General features: G+C 44.6%; 1 protein-coding gene across 5 annotated transcripts in view; it reads right to left on the reverse strand.

Annotated features, from left to right (window-relative positions):
• Window positions 1-17,477, reverse strand: part of ANKRD6 (ankyrin repeat domain 6) — a 115,993-nt gene that overhangs the window by 1,085 nt on the left and 97,431 nt on the right. For 3 of the 5 annotated variants that reach the window (XM_054196962.1, XM_054196961.1, XM_054196963.1), the window contains 12 exons: window positions 15,268-15,366; window positions 14,511-14,609; window positions 10,951-11,049; window positions 9,799-9,894; window positions 8,008-8,106; window positions 7,304-7,381; window positions 6,387-6,491; window positions 6,001-6,141; window positions 5,467-5,643; window positions 3,416-3,568; window positions 2,730-2,843; window positions 728-1,070 (listed from right to left, as the gene is read on the reverse strand). In XM_054196962.1, the coding sequence (XP_054052937.1) occupies window positions 728-1,070; window positions 2,730-2,843; window positions 3,416-3,568; window positions 5,467-5,643; window positions 6,001-6,141; window positions 6,387-6,491; window positions 7,304-7,381; window positions 8,008-8,106; window positions 9,799-9,894; window positions 10,951-11,049; window positions 14,511-14,609; window positions 15,268-15,366 (1,603 nt within the window). The remainder of the gene's footprint in view (window positions 1-727; window positions 1,071-2,729; window positions 2,844-3,415; window positions 3,569-5,466; window positions 5,644-6,000; window positions 6,142-6,386; window positions 6,492-7,303; window positions 7,382-8,007; window positions 8,107-9,798; window positions 9,895-10,950; window positions 11,050-14,510; window positions 14,610-15,267; window positions 15,367-17,477) is intronic. The other 2 variants (XM_054196964.1, XM_054196965.1) reach the window with 2 other exon arrangements.

Genomic DNA, 17,477 nt, shown 5'->3' on the forward strand with positions numbered 1-17,477 from the left:
CAGTGCTTTGGGGGGACATATACAATGGATTTTACAGAAGCCCAGGGCTTTGACAGCGCTCTCCTTAGCTGTGGAGACCCGGGCATTCTGACTGTTGCCTTTTTCTTCAAAAACTTCCCTGGCTAAGCACAGAGAAGTGGCTTGAACCAAGGTCTTCCCTACTTTTGGGGGGCCATGATCCCTGAATGGGCTTCAGTGTTCTCATCTGGTTTTGTTCTTGTCAAATGAACTAATAATCAAACAGACTTTGGTTCAAGGAAAGAGGATAAAGTGAGAGGTTTATTCTAGATCCTTGCAGTTTGAATATTACCAGGGGAAACGAGTATTTTAGGTCCTGCTATTATAGGTTCCATACATCTGAAAAGCACTAAGTAAAATACACTTTCATCAGTAGACTTCGGATAACCTGCACACCTTCCTGACAGACAGTGGGGTGGGAGCAATTCTGACTGGGAAGCTGGAGAAATTTCAGAAAACAGTTATTCAGAGCATCAAAGGACTTGGCTTCAAAGACACACTGACATGGAAGCATCAGGAAGAGCCACTGGAATTCCACCCAACTGTGTCTTAAAATATTCCTACCAGCTGCCTTGAAGTGTATTCTAATCCCAAAATATTATGCATATGGATGGGGAAAAGCACACAGCCAAAATTAATATCTGTGGTATTAATGTAAGTATCCCTCAGTTAATTAGCTTGCCTTTGAATTAATATGACATCTAAGTACCTGACAAGGTTGTACCTGACGCACCATCTTGTGGAATGCAAAAATGTTGCCCAAAGCTCTGTTCTGGCATCTGGACTCTGCTCCTTCCCCCATCTTCCGAGAGGCTGTTTGGGAGCGTGATGTAGGAATGCTGGTGGGAGCCCTCTGACTGCAGCATGGGCTGGGTGGCTTTACAGTCCTTGGCACTGTGAGGGTTGTTCTCAGTGTCCAGGGTCTCAGTGAGAGACTCACAAGTGGACAAAGTCGATTTGGGTCTTGATGACCTGGAATCACCAGAAAGCTTGAGCTCCAGATTCTGAATCTTCAACATACACCACGTCTTCAGCTCATCGACCAAGGAAATCTATGGAAAAGAGACCGTGAGTTAGATGATCCTGTGATTAGATCCTGTGGTTCCTGGGCTGCTGAGGACGTGTGGCAGGGACAAAGAGAAGCAAGCCTTCTGCTTGTGGTATCTGTGGGCTTAGATCCCCTGTACATGCTGCCACTGGGAATATTTAAAGGGCTGCAAATCAGAAAAGATGAAGAACTATGCATTAGCTGATGAAAGGCACCCTCTTTAGTCCAAGCTACCACCTCTTAGATTTGAATGTGCTACTTCAAACGCAGCTCTAAGTCCTCTGATCAAGGCTGACTTGTTTAATCATACAGTCAATGGTACTTTCTAAGTGCAAAGAGCATCACGTGTGGTGAAAGCTACCAGTTTTTAAGAGTGAAATTCAAATTAGACCCTTCTGGGACACAGCTTTATGGCGTTACCCACCTCTGCCCCTCTGTTCATTCCCTGATAAAGATGAGTCCAACACTAAATGGTAAATTACTAACAGCTTTCAAATTACAAAGGTGCTTAATAAGTGTCAGCTGCAGAGGCATTTGCCAGTAATCATTTAAAATATGAGTAACTTTTACCCTCTTGTTCACATGACATCACGAATTTAGGTCAGGCCCTCCCATGCACCTGGACGTTCAGTCAATGCATTTAGTAAAGCCCAACTCAGTTTTTCCAGTATTTTCAATTAGACCCAAGAGAACAGGAACAGCTGATGCTGCTTAATGGTAATTTCAGTTCACCTGATGTATCACTCCGGTATCTCATTTCTTTGGAGAAAAGGGTTTTGCGGATGTTAGGCTAAAGTCCCTAGATCAGTAGTTAATGCTGAGATTATCACAGCTGCCAGTCTTTTGACAAGGATTTGTAACCTTCTTACGAAAAGTCATGACCTTTTACTAGCACAAAGCGTATTTCCGTATTCTTAGAAGAATACCAATAATGAGAAAATTAATTGTATTTTAAATATACCTGTGCGAGGGGAGAAACACAAACTTCTTGGCGTGTTTTAATGGTGAGGTTTCGCAGAAGGTAGAAGGGCAAGAGCTGGATCTCTATGGGAACAGTTATTCTTGTAATGCTGGTTAAACAAGCGTACAAAAAGAACTTGCCTATGGGCAGTAATGCACAGCTTGGAGATGGTGCACCAGTGCCAAAGTCAGAGGGAAGAACTGCAGCCTTTTAATACATGGTGGAAAAAAAGGATCAGACAGAGAAGAAGAGAGGGATTCCCAGGGCACATAACCAAATGGATGAGAAGTAAAAGGAATGATGCAGATCTTAGCCTTTGTTACTATTTGCAGATGTTCCTGCAGATGTCCTCTAATGAAGCAAAAGCTGAAAGCACCACCATTAAAAATTCACCGTTACGAATTTTTACAAAGCACTCTGTTAGAAAAAAAGATATTTTGTTATGGATCCCGCACTTCAGACCCACCAAATTAAATTATGACAGTGGGACTGGATTTCACATTCCCCATTTCTAATGCAAAAGCTTTATAAATTTGGTGTAGAGATTAAGGTGGTGAATAGGAATAATTTGGTCTTTGAAGGTTTTTTTGCCTGTTTCAAGAGACGAATGAGATAAATCTCCAATATTCTCTTTGCCTGCTGGAACGAAACTCTTGAGCTGATCCATCAGAGCTCACAGGGAGTAGCTGTTCCAAGCCCTACCTGCCGTTTCTCCCCCTCATTTTTTTCCAGCTCAGCATGCTGTTGCAGGCGGTGAAGGCACTCTGTTCTCTCTGCGGACAGACGCTCAGCCATAAGCTTGTCCAAAACACGGAGCTGTGGGAAAAAAACACCACAATTTAGCCGAGATGATCATGTTAAAAACCAAACAAAACCCCCATCTGTGAACCTTGTAAGTCAAAGTACAGTCTGTCTTTCAGCCTTCATTTCTAGGAATGCTGCCAAATACAATTAGATGTAGGTTGCAAAAAGGTTCAAGCACAAAAGTACCAATGAATAACAATTACATTAAAAACAAAAAATAGTTCAGAGGATCTTGAATCTCAGTGCAAACAGAATTCAGCAAGAGGGATTTTTACATTATGAACCGACCAGCTGTAGGACTGCCTTTAAGTTTCCCTCTTAGAGCCTCAAGCAGTTTAGATTTATTGTCTAAAAAAGCACCTGAAGCCACTTAACACATGAAATGTGTTTTTCTCAAGACCTCAGTTTGCAACATTAGATCCCTGTGGAATGTCACAGTTCCCTGGTCTTGAGTATTAGATATCAGGTTCATTTTTACAACACAAGAAGCAATAAATGAATCAGGACAATGAAAATATTCATTAAGCTTAGGATATGTTTCTAATAGTCATGTAGGCAAGCAGACCTCTGGGTCAGATTCTTACTTGATGTTGAGTTTTGCTTTCCATCTGGCCCAGCTTAACATTCATCTTATCTTGTACTGTCCCAAACTCAGCTTTTATCTCTTCCACTGTTGCCTCCAGCTGATTCTCCAGTTTATTTATCAGGGGCTCACAACGACATCCATTTATCGGTGCCTGAAAGGAGCAATACATTTACTTGCCACATTCCGCTGTCCTTTTAGTGCAACTGGAACATTATCACAGCTCCTTGAGTCAGTCTCTGGCTCTTCTGTACCACGGACTGTAGCTAACCCTCCTGAAAACACCTAACAGGCTCAGCAAACAGGCTATTAGTTGGAAAAGTTGATTTTGCTGGGGCTACAAGCAGCAACGAGCTTAGATCGTGTGTACTGTGGTACTCTGTGCTGTAGGAGGGTTTACCACGTTATAGGCCTCTACCTCTATCTCGATGCTGTAATTCTGAATTGTACGAAAAATCTGATTTTGTGGACGTGTGTGGTTTTGTGTGCATTTGTTTTTTAGCCTAATGACAATATGTGCTCGTTTTTTCCGTGTACTGTGTGGCGAGGTCTCACTGCTCCCATCTGCCTTCACCCTGCTGGCATTCGGCTGACCCTTACCTGCTGCGCACACCCGCTGCCTTCCTTTGACCTGCGTGAAACCGTCCCAAGGCTCCTCTGCAAGGGCAGCTGCACTGACCACATTTAAATCTCTCGGGGAGATGGTCACAAAAGGCGCCCTTAAGCGAGGACAGCTAATCCTCTTCGCCTTCCTGTGCAGCCCGCAGGCAGAAATTGGCTCCTTTGGGGGTGAGTCTGGAGCCCAGAGCGGCAGCTCTGAATCTGTCTGCAGAGGAGCCTCTCTCCTTCGGCCCTGCAGTCCTGTTTCACAAACTGGGGGTTATTCCCTTGGCAGGGGAAGGTGGATGGTTTGCGGGGTGCTAGGGAAAGCTTCAGAAATACATCGACTTAAGAAATTCTGTTTGCTATTCAGGGCCTGAGGGCATGAAAGAAGACAGACGAGCAAAAAGAGAAGGGAAGAGAGGAGTGTCATGTATTTCAGCAAATGCTATAAGGGAGTCTAGCTGCATTAAGCTAATCTTTGGAAATAGATTAGATTTGTGTATCAATCCTGTGCGCTCTTTGCACCTTTCTTCCTGCTCCTCAAATCCTTCCTACTGGCCCATCCTCCTATCATCAGATCCTAGGGGCAGGGATCTGCAAGGAGACACTCCTTTTAACATATGAAAGGTCCTCCCTCCATCCCTCCTGATGTCTGCTATTTCGATAATCCCATAGCGCCCCTATCTGGAAATTTCCCAAGCGTTACACAGTGAGATGTTGGAAAATATGCCCGGTAAAACCTCTGAAGTCTGACTTGAGTGATCTTCAGAATCTGCTGAATTTCTTACCTAGAGCAAGGGACCGAGGAAAGCTGATGGATGGATGTGAGAAGCTGAGGAAATGAAAGGATTTACCTCCCGGAGGTACAGGAGGGCAATATTAAGAAAGCAACAGTGCAGAAGTTTACAGTGTCTACAGGGCGATTTTCTGACTGTTTTCATGCTCTTTTATAAACACGTACTAGTAAATATTTGCAGAGTAAAACAAATTGAGTGGAGTAAAATACCAGTCTCTAAATTGGAATAAATGCACATGAGTTGGTATCTCCTGGATTATTTGTGAACCAATTTCTGTGCCACTCCTGCCTCCAGTAATCCTAGAATCCCCAAAGACACGTTGCAATAAACAGAATTGAAACAAAATGTATTGAGCATACTCAAGCTCTTGGTTTAGGTAGTAAGCTTCTGTGCACACACACGGCTTTCATTTACTTCCATTGGCAAAGCTCTTTGCATTTCCTGCTGGAAATCCTAATATTTCAAAGTGTATCATGAAAGTTCCAGTGTCAGTTCCAATGACTGCTCACACCTTATTTCAAAAAAGGAAATAGTTCATAGACCAAAACTGGTTAAGTGTGTCAACTTTAGCACACACAAAACCAGCTTATTGTTTACCAGACTTCAGGCCAAAACGCAGCTGAAGCCCAAAGGCAGGCAGCGGCCGCCTCACCTGCATCACCTTCCCATCCTTTCCTCGGTAGAGCGTGTAGAGCTGGTAGGCTCGCACCTCGTGGGGAGGGGGTGGGGAGGAGCAGTGATGTTTGCTTCTGCGCTTAGGCACGTTTTGCTGGGGCCGAGGGAGAGTCTGCTGATCAGCTGGGGAGATGGGGTCCGAGAGTGCCGAAACCTGCGTAACATAACACACCATGTTTTCCCTATTTATGAGCCCCCTGGTATAAACTATTCCTGGTAAGAATATAGTGATAATTACAGCAAAAACCTGATTAAAAGACCAGTCCAGCTGCAGTGGCTGGCCACAACCTTGATGTCTGTCAGCACATTAACCAGATTTCCACACAAATCTGGTTCGTGTGACTTTCAACAGCAGAATTTGCCCACCAGAAATCGGTTTTGTCTGAAGACTACCTCTGCCCCATGAGCACGGTGGGGCTGCTGTCCTGAGTCACTGACACGCCAAAGGGACACCTGTACTATGGCTCAACAACGATCCCTTCTCTCTCTGCTGTTTTAAATCTATTGATACCTTTTCCTTTGGCTTTTTCTTTTTGCTCTTCTTCCCTTTGGGATCTGGCGAGGTTGACCGAGGTTCATCCTTCAGATCGCTCTTCCTCTGCGGTGGCTGGTCGCTGCTCGGGGTGTCGTCAGCAGCCGAGACGCTGCCCTGCTTGAAGCAAAACCAGGGAGTTCAGAGGAGTTCCGGATGGAGAAAAGGTGCCTTTGTTCAGTTTCCCCGTTCTAAGCTGCTCTGCGCACATGAGTGGGCAACTCTTTAGCAGCAAAGCACGACAGACCGCCTCAGACAGCTGCCGTGGTCATGCACAAGTGACGGCTCCAAACAGATTTAGTCCTGATGGGTTTTATTTACGCTTCCTCCGTGCAGCAGATGCAGCTGGTAATGCCAGACTGTACCTTGCTCTGTACCACTTCATCCCGTGGTACCGACTGAGCTCGCCTTTCCTCCTTCAGCCTCTCTCTCTTCTTCCTCAGGCTTCTTCCACGGTTAAAGCGTGAGACCTGAAGGCAGACCACACTGTTACTCAGTGATGTCACGCTCTTTCCTACCACTGAAGCCAAGCAATAGAGCAGACCTTTTCCACCTCTACTTAGAAAGCAATATATAAAAGGAAGTGCTCTGCCAGATGGATGCTGATGGGCCAAAGCCATGTGGGCGTCCATAGCTCAGTGGTGGTGCATTTTCACAGCTAAGTCCATCAGGGCCCTTTGCTGTCCCTTGCGAGGGGTGAGAGCCTCCTCCTGTGTCCCCTTGTGTCCCTGGGCGGGTGGCCAAGCCAAGCCCTTCTCTTGCTGAGGTGACAAGGAGGAGCAGGGCAGGGATCACGCCCGGTCTCATACCAGAACACAGGGCCCTTCCATGTGCTTTCCGTCCCGAAGGGCATTGTAGCATTTCACACAGAGCAGCAGAGTAGAAACAGGACATTTTGTCCCCGTTTCAACACATCTTCCAGTGCAAGCAACCATCTTGAGGATGGGAGAAGTCTGAGGCAGGCAGCAGAGGGACACAGCCTGGGAGCTTTTGGGTACTGGTCCACCACAGGCAACAAGTGCCTCTGGCTGCTCCATCCTCTGCCAGTAAAGACAGCCAGGACCTCTGCCAGCGCTTCAGGATAAGGCTTAATCTGCACGACTTGCTGGCCTTGGGGGCTGAAGGCCTCAATGTCGATAGACCTGAGGCCAGCACACAAGGCCAGCAGAAACGTAGGCACCTTTCACAGCAGAAGGTTAAGGACGAGGGGATGTGGCCCCTCTGGGTTAACTGGCCTCAGCTCCACGTGTACGTGTGTGCTGGGGAGAGATTTGTACCGTACCTGTGATGCTTTAGTGAGGAGGAGCGCAACCTCAGGGTTATTGTGCTGTCTGGCAACCTCTAGAGGGGTCTGACCTGCCTGAGAGGAAAAAGAAAATTGCATTTCCTTCAAAACACCAACTGCTGGAAATGTGAAATTTCTTCAGCTGAGGTTAGAACGTGCTCTGTGCACAAGAGCATAGTGACTAACTACTTTCATTTATCCAGATTTAATTCAACTCTAACACCCAATATTTTCTACCAAAACTAGAGAGAGTGTTGAAGAGAGTCTGCATTAAGACAGTAGTGGGGTTGTTCAGCCTGGAGAAGAAAAGGCTCCAGGGAGACCTTATAGCGGCCTTCCAGTACCTAAAGGGGGCCTACAGGATGGATGGGGAGGGACTGCTTATCAGGGAGTGTAGCGACAGGACAAGGGGTAATGGTTTTAAACTGAAAGAGGGTAGATTTAGATTAGATATTAGGAAGAAATTCTTTACTGTGAGGGTGGTAAGGCACTGGCACAGGTTGCCCAGAGAAGCTGTGGATGCCCCATCCCTGGAAGTGTTCAAGGCCAGGCTGGATGGGGCTTTGAGCAGCCTGGTCTAGTGGGAGGTGTCCCTGCCCATGGCAGGGGGTTGGAACTAGATGGTCTTCAAGGTCCCTTCCAACCCAACCCATTCTGTGATTCTAATACAAAATACCAAAGGAACTCCACATCCTACTTACATTGTTGACAACGGATGCATCAGCCCCTGCCTCCAGCAACAGCTTAACCACCTTCCTGTGATTTAGAGCAGCAGCTACATGGAGCGCAGTATCTCCTGCCTGCAAGTTACAAAGCAGAAAGCAGCTGTGTAACACACGCCCTTGAGTCTCACCCTGCAGAAATCACACCTTCCTAAAAGATGCTCAGAGGTCAGACCTACGCTTACTGACACAACAACCGAGCTTAAATAAAGCCTGCTCAATAAAAAAAGCAGAGTTGGGAGGAAGGGGACAGGAGGGGGCAAGGAGCTAACTAAAGCGAGTGACCCGCAACGCAGCTTGGAGACAGCCCAGCAAACGGATATGACATCTGAGGGCAGAACCGGTTTTCCCACCATAAGCTGCTCCTTTTTTTTCCGGTTTGATTATTTGGTGCGCAGGTGGTCGTGTATCACATTACTCAAAAATAATCGGGTAAGTACCAGCAGCGAGATGGCTGGTGTTCTCTTCGTGAGATTCCTCAGGAAAAACAGGTTTTGGACCAAAGCCAGGAGGCGACCCGGGGCCAGCACTAACGTATCGCCCTGCCCGTGTGCCGGTGCAGCGAGGTGAAAACGGCTGTGATCAGATTGGGGCACCGGTAACAGAGCCAGCAGCTGTTCAAAGGAGACGGGACACGTGCATATAATGCCCTCCTGTCCCCTTTGCCTTGCGTTTTGCCTTCAGAAAATTAGGTCTCCCCAAGACTAGTGGAAGTCTATTGCTTGTTGCTAACTTGGATGAGCCATGCTCATAAATAAAGTCACTGTGTGTGCAGCTACGCAACAACTTCGGGGAGTGCTGGGGAATGAAGGCAAGGGGTGTCTCTGTATGCCAGGTTCACACCAGTTAATCTTAATATGCAGTAGCTCATTTTGCAAGTTAAAAAACTCATTTCCAAATAAAATTATATAGTAAATTTAACATGCTGAAACCCATTTTGTTTGCTGTAATATCTCATATCTAAGAAACAACATTAAACATACAGATCAGAAAACACCTTTGTGATCTTCAACTCCACACGGAAAATTTCCCCGGAACACGAGACAATGTGGTTAAGCACCACATAATCTGTTTCTTTAGCAGATTTAACACATTTTAACGTACTAAATCCATTCCCTTCTACCAACCCAATTAGGCTATGCTATAAATACAGCAATCAATTACTTCTCTATAAAACAGCTATGGATGATTAATCCTAGGTTAGACTGATCATTACTTGGAATTTAAAGCATACTTTTTCTTCACTTTTATGTCCTCTTAATTCCCCCTACTGCAAAACGCAGCAAAGAAAAGTATTCCAGAGGAATCCGCACTTTTGTAGCATCTGAACATTAGTGAGTTCTGCTTTACAATGTCTCTGTAACGGCCACAGGATCATTAAATCCTAGTTACAGAGGAGAAAACGGGCCCCCATGAAATGACCGAGTCTCTTGCCCAGTCCCATTCTGCACAGAACTGGGAAGGACTCAGAAGCGCCAACGCCAACTTCTACTCCTACACGACTACCCCTGTCCCAAAGCCCCTTTCTACACCAACGCACAACTGCAGAACCTCATAAATAGGCAATGGTTTAAAGAAATGATGCAAATGCGATGGCAAAATAATAAACCACTGATAATGCCATTACTTTAAGGCTATTCTTAAAAGCTCAGGCACTTGGTGGTACAGTGAAACACAGAGTGAGGCAGGATTCCTTGGGTAGGAATCCCTCTTCCCAACAACTATCCGTATGCAAAGGGCGCAGAGTCGCAATGAGGTTCATGCACTGACCTGGTTCTTTTCATGGACAGAACAGAAAGCACTGAGCACCCTAACGATGGGCAAGTGATTATAACGAGCAGCCACATGCAGACAGGTATCTCCTGCCTGCAAACAGAAACAAAGCTCTGAGCATGTAATCGCAGTAAGAAAGCTTGCACTTGTCATGGTGCTCAGGGATGAAATAATCCTATTAAAGCAAAAACAGCAGTAAATTTCACACACCTTCACTGAACAGCAATGCTGTCTTCTCTGCGGTATAAAATCTACTAGCACGAGTCGGAAGCTTTAGCAAGAGCTGGGGTTAGGCAAGGTGGGGCTATGAATTATTTAACCACTGATGGGAAATACTGGAATTATAAAAATGCTGGTTTACTGCACTACAAAACCTGATTTACATTTTGTCATTAACTCTGTTCTTCTGAACCACAAACCAATGTGACTGGGCAACTCAACTCGGTGTCGCACAGAATGAAGAAAACATGAGGAGCGGTGGCCAGAGCAGCGTCCCCATGAAGGGTGGCACACACGCAGCTGGGACTGGGAGCTGGGAGCAGAGCCCCAAAGGTTTCCATTTCTGTGTGCCTCTGCCCACCTTGTTATCGAGCAGGAAAAAAACCATCTGGTTTCCTTTTGTACATTTTTTTTTTCCTTTGTCATGCCAGAATCATTATAAAATAGGAGGAAAGCTGTCTGAAATTGAAGTCACCTTGAATCTACCTCATTTTAAAGACTGACATACAGTACGTATTACCTGTCTCAGTGAGGGCAGGTCTGAAAGCTTTCCTTGCTCTGGCACAAAACCCCTGTAAGATTTCCATCTTTTTGAGAGAGGAGCCCTTTTGCAGAATTGCACAACAGTATCTGGGTGAGGCCATTAGGGCCACAAAAAGCAGCAAAGGACGAGCTGCCTCGGTCTGTGCAACAACAAAACCCCCTTTGGCTCCCTCCATCCCCACTCAAGAGATAGGAACAAGTAGTGCATCGCTCAGTCCTATCAAAAGCATTCCTATACGTGATGTATACAATGGTTCGTTCGTGTTTTTATCAGTAGCATTTATAATAAAATCACAGCTTAAAGCATTTCTGAGTGTTTCTAGGAGTGAAAGCAATATAATTAAAACAAAGGCAAACAAAAATGACCACTTCATTTTCAAAACTCACGTTATTTTTGAGGTCTGCTCGAGATCCTCCAAGTAGCAAAACACGAGTACTCTGGGAATGGCTATTCTGGCAAGCCAGGTGAAGAGGTGTGTTACCTGCCTTAGAGAAATACAGGAAAATATAAAAGGCGTATTTAGAAATGGGACATGAGCATTAAAAAATAAAACCTCAAAGGTCTTCCCACAAGAAGATCCACCCAGGGGTGGGAAACTATCGCTGTTAGTTTCCCAAAGATATGAGCTGAATGAACCTGAAGACTGAAATACCCTCTTCATCCCGGAAATGATTTATCTGGGATATAGCAAAGGCAGAAATCGGACAGTCTAACGATATCTGCATTGGTCAAGTCTGTTTGCAGGAAGCAAAGACTCTACAAACTCTCCGGTTCATTAATATCAAACAGCATTAGGAAGTATTTCATTTAAAGAAATATAATTCTTCTGTTTTGGGTTTCCCCCATGCACACACACACAAAGAAACACGCTGCCATGGCACGGCATTTCTGACCCCAAGCAAAGCCGGCTGCGACTGCTGCGGGGTGTTGGGCAGACAAGGGTCACAACAATCTCTGTTTCTTTATGATCATAACATAAACCAGCTCCCAGTCTGGCTGGGTCTGTAGGTGCTCTCACAGGGCTGGATGCAGATTTTAGGCTATCAGGAAGCTCCAATGTTCAGAAAGCACACTGGCCAAGATGAGAAGGGGAAAAAAAAGTCACCCAAACCCCAGAGAATCCCATGCTAAGGTTTCTGAAAGAAGCAAACATGCAGTTTTTACGGACAGAAATCAAAAAAGAGATTTCTAACATTGGTCTGACAAGTTTTTCTGACAGCATTCGGCTTTCGTTGGCCTGAAAATGTTTGGGGTCTTTGGCTCCTGGAAGCTAGAAATGAAATCAGCTCAGCTAAAAAGGTTTCCCATGCTTACTAGGCTGCCTGTTCACCTTGACTGTGTCCTTTCATTTGTCCCCCATGCTTTCAAGACATAGATCAAAGCTGCAGGGTTTGAATTACAAAAGACCAACTCTTAGATGTGGTCTTAGGACTTCAGTTCCACCTTACAGACTATTTCAGGCCTGAATGTAGCCTCTAAGCTGTGGCAGACATGAGCATTTTCTTTCTCGGCTAAATTGCATTTAAGTGTCAATTTTTTCCCTGCTGGGTTTATCTCTGAAAAGCCTCTGCAATATCTTCATCATTTGCTGTTTGGGAGGTCGGGCCCGGCGGGAAGGCAGAGAGGTCCTGTGATGGGCAAGGACCTCAGTGCTGGGAGAAGTCACAGTGCTGGTGCCTGGGGTCAAGGATCACAGAGCATCTGGCTCGCGTTCCACAGGGTGATAAATGTCTCACCAGCTTCTGTGAGAGGGAGAGCGGGTCCAAGTTGTACCCATCTGGGGGTCTTCACTGGTCTACTGAATCTTCACTGAAATGTACAGACTGACGGGGGATCCAAAAAGAAGGCTACAACTGATCTCATGGGATGATCTATCACAGCAGCAGAGTTTTTTATTACACCAACTTGACTGAAAATATGCATCTCCAGGGTGTTTGCTGCACAGGAGGAATACAGCTACCCAGGTAGCCGTATTCCCATGTGTTGTCCCATTCCTCAAATGCCTGCCTGACTTGCCTTTGAAATCCCAGGTGTCCTGTCCTCTGCATTTTACTTAATATAGAAGCCGTCTTCAGTTGCAACGCTCTTCTATATACTGTGCTGTGCTGCGAGAAGTGCATCCATAGAAGCATCCCCCACGCAGTCCCAGGAGATACTGACCAGGAGTTCTAGAAAATAGAGTCAAATCCCTCCCGTCTTCTGCTGCTTAGCAGGGTTTGGCAAATCCAGCAGCCCCTAATCTGTCTCACCCAGACAAAATCACACGATGCCCAGGTGTAAAGTCAACAGCCCGTAGGGTGCTCCTGCACATGGCACTCAGCTCTGGCTGCCAGAAAAGCTGTCAGAAAGATTATGCCTTGTCATCAGTAACATGAAAAGTTGAGAGACCAGAGAAACCATTTTGAGATTAAGTAGAATTAAACTCTTCATTTTTTCTTGAAATCAAAAAGGGTAAAAGCACGTGCATGCATGCAAACATGCACAATTCCTGCATTTTTCTGTGGCTCCTGAGAAAAGATCCTGTCGGTTAAAAAACACCCAAACAGTGAAATGCAAAGGGAGAGGATTGTGTGGGTAAGACATCAAAGTCCAGCGCAGGAGCTGCTCACGCGCTATTAAAGTCTGCCAGTCATATTTCAGACATCAACCCTGCTGAGCTATTCCGTGCACATGCTTTCCAGGAGAGGTTGTCTCCAGTTGACATAGGATGTCTTGTAAGCTATATCTTCTAATATCCTGAGGCATCCATGCGTGCAGGATAACCAGACTTGCATCTTAAGTCCACACCTTTGTACAGAAGTATACCCATACGCATAGACAAGCGTATCCAGGAACAGGAGTACAATGGTTCACAAGACTCTAAAGTCAAGCACGGGGAGCTGTCTGAAGTGCCTCTGATACAAATCTAGGTGAACATTTCAGCAAAAATAATTACAGAAAATAAAAGCTGGAAGTTGGAACAATATAAAAGAAGGAGTACACATAAAATAATATCAAAGATGATCTAATTACAGACCACAAAGTGACCGCAATTGTACAAACATATATATGTGGTATATATGCATATATACATGCACACATACAGAAACACTACACCCAGGCAACGTGCCTTTTCACTCAAAATCTTGGACTTTGGCCACCTGTCTCCCTTCCTTCGCTAGCCCCTTTCAGTTGTCACTTCAGAGATACATTTCCCAGAAAACGCTCAGAAGGACACGGTGCCAACCGCACGATCTAACTGACCCATCGGCACAGCGGTCCAAACCCTAACTCAGCTCACACCACAGAATGCTACTGCCACTTCCTAGACTATTTCATTAACTTTTGAATTAGCGAAATGAAGATAAGTCTCCCACAGACATTACAATTAGAGTGGAACTAAACCCCTTTGCTTTGTTATTCTTTCCTCTAAACTGCTCTCGAGGTATTACAAATACAAGAAGGAAGATAATCCAGGTTCATTACAAGATTTTGGTAAGGGCCTACACTCGTGTTAGGAAGAACTTTCTAACAAAAGACACACTCTTTTTTCCCCTCTGTGGCTTACATCCACTTGGCTATTTAATTTCTGAAAAAAAAAAAAAAATTATTTTGAATGCCATTTTCCTATTAGCATAATTCATTTTCATTTTAAATCACACCAATCAGAATGAATCTACTCAGTATAAATCAGAGCACCACAGAGATTTCCACAGGAATTGCAGTTTTCGTCAACCATAATTAATGTATCATTCAACATGCTATTGAGTTCCTCCTGCGTCAGCTGTCAAAATATGAATTTCCTAGTGCCTGCGGAGGAACCATCCAGGCATAAAAAAGGCAAAAAAAGAGGAAAAAAAAAAATCAGGTCCCTGACCTGCTGAGAAATGCCACGGCCAGAAATCTCCAGTGCTACGAATCAGCCACCTCACACCAGAACCGAAAGCTCCTCCTGCACGGGTCTCACCTTGTTCTTGGCAAGAACGTTGGCTCCTGCTTTGACGAGCACTTTGGCGGACTGACTGAATCCGTGCCAACAAGCTTCATGAAGAGCAGTGTTCCCATCCTGAAGAGCACACACACAAGAGGAGAAGGTTAGTGCGCCGTGTCCACACACAGAGTAACACTGCCTTCAGAACGCAGCAGCTGCACGCTCCAGCTGCTCACTTAAAAAATAAATCATTTTCCTTTCCTACTAGCTAATTTTCTGCTTTATTTTTACCAGAGGCAGATATACATTAGATTAAAACACGAAATAACTTCCACTGACACCTTATGTACTTTTTCCTATCTACTCTTTCTATCTTTTACTTCTTCCCACATCTCCTAGCAAGCAAAGCACTCAAGCTTTTGTTTGGATCTTGGAAATAGTTACGTTTACTTCCAAACTAAATGTTCAGCCTGGGATTCTCAGTTTCAGGGATAATCAAGGGAAACCGTGTAGTGGTTTGCGTAGGGCATAGTATGGTTGTATGTTTCTTTAACTCCTCCCTTAATGAGCCGAGACCAGACTCTTATCAAAAACTATCAGCCTGACATAAAAAAATAACTAAATCAGTAATTTATATTAAAGAGATCGTACCACTTTTTTTCCAATGTAACTGTTCCAATTACTTTCAAAGCATCAGATACTTACCCAGGAGTATAAATCACAACTTTCTGAGATTCTAATATTACTAGCTGGCAAGGCTACCATCCCACAGGAGTTTGCTTTTGCCTGTTACCTTGTCTTGTCTGTCCAAAGCACAGCCCTCTTGAATCAGAGTTGCTATAACATTGGTGTTCCCTACGACAGCAGCCCGGTGCAACGCTGTCTGATCGCCCTGCCAAAAGAAGCAAATCTGTAATTGGTACCATTCCCACCTCATTTTGACTCAGTGCAAGTGCCTACCACGCGCACACGGGGGCTGCATCTTCAACACACGTACTGTTAAATCCAAGCTGCTTTTGGAAACAGTCCCCATAAACAACTATCCTTAAAGTTTCCAAGATTAAGAAAGTTCTTGAAAGTACCAGAGAGCAACAAAGCAACTGTTCACAGAAGTTTGCAAGTCATCACAACCCCATATACAGCGCTGAAGCGTTCTAAAAATATGGTCGTACTAGAAGGCAGTGAATCTAACACATTTGTCACTATGTGTCTAATAACCAACAGTAGCTGTAGGGAACTAAAGGGAATTACAGGCTGTCGTAATTCATCATAAGGATCTTCCAGTACTTACACTAACTGGGTGAGGCTCTCCTGTTTTGGCTGCGATTGCTCCATCAGCCCTGCTTAGGATAAGGAGCATGAGATGAGATCAGCCTCTTCAGCACCTCTGATGAATTTACCAATTAGTGCTAAGAGTGGAGGCAATCTTACGATGAGGACCACAACTGCATGACCATCGATTCATTTCCTTCAAGCAACTGAGCAATCTTGAAGTCCAAAAGACTTTCATTTCTCATTGACCTGCCACGTAGCAGCAACAAGCAAATTTCTTGCATCAGTTTATCTCCTTTATGGCCAAGTTTCCAAAAGAAATGATGCTGATGCGGTCATCTTGTCCGACTGCCCATTCATCTCCCCTCTAACAACTGTCGAACTCATTTGCTGAGCTAGGGAGCCCAAGATTAATCTTGTACAAAACTTCCAGAAACTGAAGACTAGGGAAATGCAAACTGCTGGCTGTGCCCATCTGTATATTTTTACATGCCTGTTGGTGTGACTGTGATAAAAGAGGGGGAACGGGAGGATTTACACAGCGGCGTGTAGGGATGTAAGACACCGATCGATGGGAAAATGAGCTGCGGCAGCTCCACTGCTGCCACAACAACCGGTCTTGGCTTTCCTTTGAAGTTGCTTTGAACCTGTAATGCTGAAGCACAGCCTGAGTCCAGGCACAAAGAGTAGCTTCAAAGCTGGGCACAGCCTTTTTGGGGGATGAATAAACAGAGTGGGAATCCAATCCACTTCTGCTTATCTAGATAACGGTCACCAAAAACACATGGAAGGCAGAGATATGCAGTGTGTCTTGAGGAAAAAAAGCTTGCAGGAAGCTTGTCCTAAATAGATACAAAATTCCTCTGCTAAAAATCTTTATCAGATAATACCACATTATATTAAATACTAAAACTAGAGGAATTTCTGTATTTTCTGTCCTACAGCCTACAAGTCTTTAGATAAGTGGATAATTTGAATAATTTGTTCTCAAAGGCAATTAGCCACTGACTTAAAAATTGCTCTTGGTGGGGTTCTTTTGTGCTAATGACACCAAAATAGTTATTAATCCAGACGGGAAAAATGAGCATTGCCAACCAGAACCTTGCAGTAATCCCTGTAGTGCCAATTCCCACCACCAGTAAATCATTAAATTGTTTCATAATCATGAAGCTGATTTTAAAAAATTGTGCTGAAGGCTTTTTTAAAATTTGCTAGCTATGTTTTGTCTCTAGAGGTTACATACTCCTACTTTTGTTCCTGTCCCTGCTAAGACTGGAAATGTAAGAGATTTTGAGAGATTTTGAACAAAGACAGTAATGGTTCCAGGAACTGTGACTTTCAGAAAAACACAAAGTATTGGAAAACTGACAGCACTGCAAGTTCTCTGAACTTGTGCATTTCTTCCAAATTTAAAGATAACTAAAATGTTATGGAAAATGTCCAAATTATACCATCTCATAAATGCAAGTGTCAGATAGTTTCCAGTAACTAGTACTGATGACAAGCTGAGGAAGAACTCAACACCTTTTTTTGACAACACATGGTAGGTAGCGATGAGTGGCACCGCTACTGCTACTGCAGCAATGGGTAATGTGGAGAGTGCAACGGTCATTGTGTCTAACTACCATGAAGTGCAAAGTAATCTGTCAACCTGTCCCTGCCAACTGGTATTGCTGCACCAGCAAAACTACAAAAGATATTATAATAAAGACTAAAACAAGATGACATCTG

The sequence above is a fragment of the Rissa tridactyla genome, chromosome 3 (assembly GCF_028500815.1).
Source record: "Rissa tridactyla isolate bRisTri1 chromosome 3, bRisTri1.patW.cur.20221130, whole genome shotgun sequence".
Classification (NCBI taxonomy): domain Eukaryota; kingdom Metazoa; phylum Chordata; class Aves; order Charadriiformes; family Laridae; genus Rissa; species Rissa tridactyla.